The sequence below is a fragment of the Mugil cephalus genome, chromosome 5 (assembly GCF_022458985.1).
Source record: "Mugil cephalus isolate CIBA_MC_2020 chromosome 5, CIBA_Mcephalus_1.1, whole genome shotgun sequence".
Taxonomy (NCBI): domain Eukaryota; kingdom Metazoa; phylum Chordata; class Actinopteri; order Mugiliformes; family Mugilidae; genus Mugil; species Mugil cephalus.
In genome coordinates this window covers 29,464,875-29,473,031 of record NC_061774.1, presented here as the reverse complement: position 1 = coordinate 29,473,031, position 8,157 = coordinate 29,464,875, and the positions used below count along the sequence as shown (strand labels likewise).

Sequence of the window (8,157 nt, the reverse complement as noted above, 5' to 3'; positions counted from 1 at the left end):
TGTTTGTCTCAAAACGAAGTGAGAAACCATCGACATAAATAAAAACATTAATTAAATAAATAAATAGTCTTGATTCATGAGAAATTTACAATAATTTCATACACCGGCCTACAGTAGGAAAATGGTTGAATCTGACCAAATACAATAAAAATGTCAAATATCACTAGTGTTCTTCTAAATGCAATGGATGCATGGTTTTATACTGGAATAAATGTGCTTCTATGGAGAGAATCTGGTACCACATAAAATTACTAATTTTATTTCTAATCTTCAACATACCCAAGACTCTAAACATTTAATATTTCATATAATCAGACTGACATTCAAGGGTCGAAATCCTGAAAACTTGACGAGATGATGAGATGAGATGATGATGAGATGTTGGTGGTTTTGAGAAGGTCTGAAGATGTTTAAGTGATTTATCAAAAAGCAGAACCCATGTTGATGTGTGAGGATTTTATGGCTTTTTGTACGTTTTTGCTATGAAGGTGTCCAGAGGGTAGTACATTTTAGGAGACATAAGGATTAAATAAATAATTAATCACTGATTCATCTATTACCGTTGACCTCTCTCCTCCACACACATCAACCAGGTTCTTCATCAACTCAGTGTTATATAGTTTAGAACCAGTTCTCCCGCGTACCTAATGAACTGGACCTTATTTATTCAGTGGTGTACCTAATGATGTGGCCAGGGAGGGGGTCAGTCACAGGATGTGCTGGTGGACACTGCGTCCTGTCTCTGCAGCAGACAGGAAACAGGAAGAGTCTGAGACAATAGAGCTCCACATTCTTCAGAACAAAGTTTCCTCCACAAAGACAACATCTGTCTCTGAGTACACAACTACAGCGCCACCATGAGTCCGGAAACAACGAATCCATGATTTACAGGTGACAGCAACACATGAACAACAGGTGGCGCTGATCCTCCAGTCAGTGCTGTTGAACCAAAGAAGAAAACAGTTGATTCATTTCAGCAGAACAACAGAAACTGTAACCACAGCCTGAAATTAAGACGTCAATGAATCAGTTAACCCGTTATCTAATGAATGAGTGAATTAATTATTAGGTAATGTTAGACATTGATGTTTTTACCCCACAGAATGAGGAAAGCCTTCTGAAGTAGCATAAAGTTTCCATATGAAACAGCAGAAATCAGAGCTCTGGTAGTTTTTTTTCTGAAATTCTCTTTTTATTTGGAAAGGCAAATTTCTAACATATACAATAGTTACAGCCTTAGTCATTGAAAACATCAAAGGAATGGATGCAGGATTTACTCCTACGGATCTCTAGTGGAAACATTATGAAAACAGAACAGGGCAGCGCAACTCCTCAAAACTTCACATAAAAAGAGGACTTGTTCCGTGGAGTGAAATCTGATCTGATCAGTTTGACATAATCAGTGCATTTGGTCCAAGTCTAAAAATGTATCTTCTCCATAACATCAGTCCCATTTCACTCCATTCAGTGGTGGGTGGTTCTACTTTTAACCATTCTCTTGTGACGTCGCTTACTCGCTGCCAACAGTAAAACCAGCTGTTTTTGTCTTATTATTTGTCAGTAGATTGACCAAACACATAGTTTCACATTTAAATGGACTGTTTACGTTAAATCATTTATATATATATATATATTTATGTTTTCCAGTAAGGTCTTATCCTCTGGCAGTTATAAAAATCTAGTTGCTAATAAAAGGGAAAATCCAATGTGGCGGTAGTGATAGTGGATGTTACAGATCTTCCAGGTTCCCACGCCCACAGAGGCAGCAGAGAGGGAGGATGATTACAAATCAAACCAAACAAACAGATATTTAGGTAAATTTATTAATCAAGTAAAAGGGATCCATATTTAGTTAAGCAACACAAAGCAATATTCTAAATAAAAGTAAATATTAAAATAAATAAACAAAGAACTGATGTGACGATGCAGCTCCCTCACAGCCAACAATCAGTCCACATAATATTTTATTCATCGAAGAATGAAAAGAAAAGAGAAGAGAGTGTTTTAATCAATTAATTAATCAACTCATGAATCAACTAATTAATCAACATCAGTTGCTCTTTGAAAATTCAGATTCAGAATCAGAATCAGATTCAGAATCAGAATCAGAATTAGAATTAGAATTAGAATTAGAATTAGAATACTTTATGAATCCTTCAAGACGTTATGAATCCCCCCCACACACACACACACACACACATGTCTTCCTCCAGCTTGGTCTCGTCGTCTTGATTTTGCTTCGTCGTCATCCTATGTCTCGTTGTCCTCGCTGTGGTTCTTGTCCTAGTTGGTGGTGTCCCCCTATGTCCTCGTCCCTGTCCATCGGGGCCGGCCCTCTTGTTGATGTTGTCCCACTATGTCTGGTCCCTGTCCTCGTCCCTCTCCTCGTCCCTGTCCTCGGGGGCGGCGCTCTCGTCGATGTTGTCCAGGGACTCGGCTCGTTGCAGCGTCAGCTCGGAGGCCTGGAGGCTCGGCAGAGTGTTCTGCTCGGGGTAAATCCACGGCTTCAGCCCCGGGTTGTGTTTCCTCTTCCACTCCGGGTACTTCAGAGACGCCTTGTAGATCTTCCTCATGGCCTTAGAGGACAGATGTACAGACAGAGACACAGGAGACACATTTAATGGGACAAAGATGCGACGTGAAGACTGACAAAGGAAACTGGTCTACCTTTGGAGCCACGAACTGAGACACTCGGTTCACTACCCACTTTGGGAGAGAACCTGCAGGAGAAACAGAGGACAGACTGTCTTATCTGTCTGTGGGAGGACAACGCATTCTGTTAATATTGAGGACATTTCGTCTCACCTCTTGGGTCCACTTGGGTCAGGTAGTACAGGGTAGAGCTGGTGTCTCCATTGGACTGGATTAGGTACCCGGTCAGAAGAGACACAGCTCGGACAAAGTCCTTCCTGGGTGGGTGTTGCTGTGAAGACACAGAGACAGGACGTTTTAATGTCTCTTAAGGAACAGATGTGACAGAGACAGAGACAGGGACAGAGACAGAGACAGAGACACTGACCGGGTGTTTGACCGAGTAGTTGATGATAAGGAAGTCGTTGCCAAGTGGAAGCCATGACCTCATGGTCACAAAGTCTCTGTTCTTCAGGGGACTGGGACATTTCCCTGAAGACAGACAACAAGAGCATGATTTGTCTCTTTTGTCAGGACAGACTGTGTCCAGGTTCAGGGACGTGAGGATATCAGGAAGTGATCTGTGACGTCCTTTGCGTCAGACTCACAGGAGTAGTATCCTACGTCAGCGTTGACCGTCAGCCTTCCGATGTCGTACGTATCGATCATGTTGGTGTCCCACTTCCTGCGGTAGCTGGTGTCATGGAGGACATCGTACAGCGTCTCCGCTGCCACATCTTTGCACACTGTCCTCATCTGAGACATAGAGAGGAGACAAACAGAGACACATGGAGACAATCTGAGACAGATTCTTCAGTCTCTGCAACAGCTCCTGCTCCAGGTTTAATCGTTTTCAAGACATAAGGCATGGAGCGGTGTTTAGCTCAGTGCATAGAGCACCCGCACTGGGGGAAGGAGGAGGGGTCTACATCGTTAGGAAGAGTCTACATCGTTAGGAGGAGCCTCCATCCTTAGGAAGGGTCTACATCCTTAGGAAGAGTCTACATCCTTAGGAAGAGTCTACATCCTTAGGAAGAGTGTACACATCCTTGGGAAAGGTCTACATCCTTAGGAAGAGTCTAAACATCCTTAGGAAGAGTCTACAACCTTGGGAAGAGTCTGCACATCCTTGGGAAGGATCTACATGCTCAGAAAGAGTCTACACATCCTTGGGAAAGGTCTATATCCTTAGGAAAAGTCTAAACATCCTTAGGAAGAGTCTACATCCTTAGTAAGAGTCTACATCGTTAGGAGGAGTCTCCATTCTTAGGAAGAGTCTACACATCCTTAGGAAGAGTCTACATCGTTAGGAGGAGTCTATATCCTTAGGAAGAGTCTACATTGTTAGGAGGAGTCTATATCCTTAGGAAGAGTCTACATTGTTAGGAGGAGTCTCCATTCTTAGGAAGAGTCTACATCCTTAGGAAGGATTTACATTTGGCCTGTTTGGTCTCTCTACTCTCCGGTTGACCTCCTGAATTCAGTGAATCTGTTTTGTTTTGTTTGTGTATTAAAGTCCTGTATTTGATCCAGTCGTCTGTTGTAACTTACTTGCTCATTCTTTTCATTCATCAGTTCTCCCTGAATCTACCTCGTCATTTTTATTTGACCTCCTCACCTCCTTCTCTTTCTTCTTTGGTAAATCATTAAACGTCCACCAGAAATGTTTCTGTTCACTAGGAATAGTGGTAACTATACGATTTACCACCAAATACAATCCCCACCGTGAGAATTTGCCATCTCATGATAAATATGATAAACACAAAGCCATAGGTGTACGCAACGCATTCAACATTCTAGACGTCCTCTCAGCCGTTGCTCACCTGTAATAATCTAATAATTGAATGAGCAGAGTAGAATAACCAGTCTGGAGGAAGGAGGTGAAGAAGACATAGAGATCTAAACGAAGTTCCTCATCAATATCATGGAAGAGGTTCAGAGAACAGGAGGTGGAGGCGGAAAAAACTACAACCAGAGCCAGAACATGAGTCAGGAGGAAGAAAGGAGCTACATCCTCCAGGAAATTTAAAAAAAAAAAAACTGAGACTGAGACAAAAGAGCAGAAGGACATGAATGATTAACGTTGTGGCCAGGTTGTGCTGATTGAGTTACACGGAGCTTCAGATGACAGCAGTGGAAAAACATGACGTCCACCTCTGAGGAGAAACGTTTATATAGACTTCCCAGCCACTTCATTAGGTACACTAGTGACAGCATGCGAAGCTTATTTAGCATTAGTTCCTAATAAAACATGTTAGTACTATTAACTGTTCCTAATATGTTGTCATCAGAGGGCCAGGCTAGAAACACTATAGTGTCTAATTTAGTCCAGTTTATCTCCTCCTCCTCAAAGATCACATCAACTTAACTAGATAATATATATATATTTTTTAATCAAATCATATTTTATCTTTCTTGTGTTTTTTAAGAGTGTTTACTTATATGTACAACGAAGCTGCTGTGACAAAGCAATTTCCCTCGTGGATCATTAAAGTCTGTCTAAGTCTAAATCTAAGTTATTTATGTTAGAACATTTTCCCTGACGTACCTAATGAACTGGACGTTATTTAAGTTCATGAGACAATATTATTAGAAAGCACAGTGTAAACTGTCATTGCTACGCAGATGATATCCAGCTATATTTATCCATGAAACCAGATGAAACTAATCAGCTGATTAAACTCCAAGCGCCTTAAAGACATAAAGGCTTGGATGACCTGTAATTTTCTACTTTTAAACTCAGACAAAACTGAAGTTATTGTATTTGGCTCTAAACATGTCAGAGATTCATTATCTAATCACCTACTTTTGTAGGATGGCGTTACCTTGGCCTCCAGTACTACTGTGAAAAACCTTGGTGTTATATTTGACCAGGATATGTCCTTTAATTCTCACATAAAGCAGGTGACCAGGACTGCTTTCTTTCACCTTCGTAATATCATCAACATTAGGAGCATCCTTTCTCAGAGAGATGCGGAAAAACTAGTTGATGCATTTGTGTCTTCCAGGCTGGATTATTGTAACTCGTTACTGTCTGGCTCCAAATACTCTTTAAAAAGCCTCCAATTGATTCAAAACGCTGCAGCAAGAGCACTGACAGGAATTAGCAAGAGAGATCATATTACTCCAGTATTAGCTTCTCTTCATTGGCTCCCTTTAAAATCTAGAATTGAATTTAAAATCCTCCTCCTTACATACAAGGCCCTGAAAGGCCAAGCTCCATCATATATAAAGACCTCATAGAACCAGACTGTCCCAACAGATCACTACCATCTCTAAGTGCAGGTCTGCTTGTGGTTCCTAGAGGTTCTAAAAGTAGAATGGGAGGTAGAACCTTCAGCTATCAGGCTCCTCTCCTGTGGAACCAGCTCCCAGTTTGGGTTCTGGAGGCAGACACAGTCTCTACGTTTAAGGTCAGGACTAAGACTTTCCTTTTAGACAAAGCTTATAGTTAGAGCTGGACTTAACCATCCCTTAGTTATGCTGCTAAAGGCCGAGGCTGCAGGGGGACGATGCACTGAGGACATGTGCTCTGTTGACGCTATAGAAATAAAATAGAATTGAATTGATTGAACTAGTATACCATTAGAACCTTTTCACTGAGTAACGTTTCAGAAGCATTCAGAGTAGAGTTACTACAGTACTCAGAGTAAAGTTTAAAAAGTCTAATGTAAAGTAGTTCCAGTAAAGTTACCAGAGTAATCAGATTACTGGTGTTGGTTATTCTAACCTTGATCTTCTGGACCGTGTGGCCCTCGTCCCCCTCCTGGCACCACACCGTCACCCCGCCTTTGTTGTAGCGGCTCGTCCATCCGTCTGGACTCAGACACTGGTCTCTGAACGACCTGAAGTCCGAGTCATCCGGGATCTGGACCGGCATGTCTGCCCCGTTCCTCCCCAGGACCCACAGGCGCTTTTATCTGACTGTAACACTGTACAGATACGACAGAAAGAGAGGAGCTCTCACTCTGTAGCTGTGTTCAGGGACCTGAGGACACACCTGCAGACAGGTGAGGGCTGTCAGTGAAGTGCATTCTGGGAGTTGTAGCCCGTCTGAATCTGTCTGTCTGTCTCTCCGTCCATCTATCTGTCTATCTAATGGTCAGATGCTGGGTGAGGCCTTCAGGTGCTGTGGTAAACAGGAACTCTCTAAGGCCCTGAATCCAACAGACCTTGAATGCACCAGAAACTGATACCTGAACAGTGGGCGGAGCAAAGAGCAGCGACACAAATAGATCAGGTGTTAGTTTCCATCAGGTCACTGAGGAGGAGGAGGAGGACATGGACGAGGAGGAGGAGGAGGAGGACATAGAAGCAGAAGCAGCTTTGATCCCAGAGCCACTAACCCCATAGTTATAATTATAATAAGTACATTTATGATAGATTTATAATAGAGACTTATTGTAGATAGATTTGTAACAGATAAATTTATTGTAGACAGATTTACAATAGATAGATTTATAATAGATCAATTTATTATAGATAAATAATAGATTATAGATACATTTATTATAGATAGATTAATCACAGATGGTCCTACAAGGCTGTGAATAAGCCCCTGATCAATGAGAGACAGAGGTTAGACCTGGACAGTCAGGACCTGGAAGAAGATTCTGTGATCAGATGAGTCCAGTTTCCAGCTGTATCCTCCCTGTCAGCCATAGCTTATTTGTGGCACCTGTTTTAACAGTCTTCACTACAGTCACATCATCAACACATTTAGATGAATCCCATTACTGCATCTGTGTATTCCTGCAGAACCAAGATGTCCCCAGATGATGTCCCACTGTGTGCACTCAAAGCAGTCCGTCCTCTGTCCTCCGTCCTCTGTCCTCACTCTGGTTCTGTTTGCAGGCTGCAGGGTGACGGTTAGATGGTCTGAGTTGCCTGTATGTGGTAAAGACACATAGTTTAGGTAACACACTAAACACTTCTTGTTAAAATCCCCTGCAAAGATGTAAAGTGCATGAGCCATTCATATAATTCATATAATGTTACTTGTAATAAACAGTTAATTGTAGTTCTAGAGACGAAGCTCTCTGAATTGGAAGCACATGTTGAAGGATCTCAGCTTCCTCAGGAAGTAGAGTCTCTGCAGTTGGGGCTGAACGATTTTAGGTAAAGTTCTAATTGTGATTTTTCTGGCAGACTTTGCAATTTTTTTTAACGATTTTCTTCAAATCATGCAATATTCACAATGTACAGTAACATTTACAGATATGGCAGAAAATTACATCATTGAATTAAAAAAATAAATACCATTACTTTAATGCAAGAATGAAAACTAAAGCTAAGAACTGATTTCAAAAGGATTTATCAAGAAAAATGCACAAGTTAAATAAAATACAAAACAGTTTCCTAAACACAAAAACAATGTTAAATAAGTAATTAGAAAAACAAAACTCAATTACCAAATAATCTAATAACAGGTCAAGGTCTTTTGACTGATAGTTTATTAACATAGCAGCAATTAAAGTACTTTATTCAACCCTATAATAAAAAAACCGGGCTACCTTTTTTACAGAA

General features: G+C 41.2%; 1 protein-coding gene across 1 annotated transcript; it reads right to left on the bottom strand.

Annotated features, from left to right (window-relative positions):
* Positions 1-1,170: 1,170 nt before the first annotated feature.
* Positions 1,171-6,511, bottom strand: stard15 (StAR-related lipid transfer (START) domain containing 15). Its single transcript, XM_047585084.1, has 6 exons — positions 6,362-6,511; positions 3,240-3,387; positions 3,020-3,123; positions 2,806-2,923; positions 2,668-2,720; positions 1,171-2,576 (listed from the first exon to the last, which is right to left on the bottom strand). The coding sequence occupies exons 1-6, from the start codon at positions 6,509-6,511 to the stop codon at positions 2,355-2,357; spliced, it is 795 nt and encodes a 264-aa protein (XP_047441040.1). The 3' UTR covers positions 1,171-2,354.
* Between the last annotated feature and the right edge of the window lie 1,646 nt (positions 6,512-8,157).

What these genes read in the sequence shown, in the direction of transcription:
- stard15 (XM_047585084.1), bottom strand. Translation starts at nt 6,511, where the DNA reads ATGCCGGTCCAGATCCCGGATGACTCGGACTTCAGGTCGTTCAGAGAC. An exon ending in TGACGTAGGATACTACTCCT is followed by an intron (nt 3,124 to 3,239) that starts GTGAGTCTGACG and finishes GTCTGTCTTCAG; the next exon opens with GGAAATGTCCCAGTCCCCTG. An exon ending in GACCCAAGTGGACCCAAGAG is followed by an intron (nt 2,721 to 2,805) that starts GTGAGACGAAAT and finishes TTTCTCCTGCAG; the next exon opens with GTTCTCTCCCAAAGTGGGTA.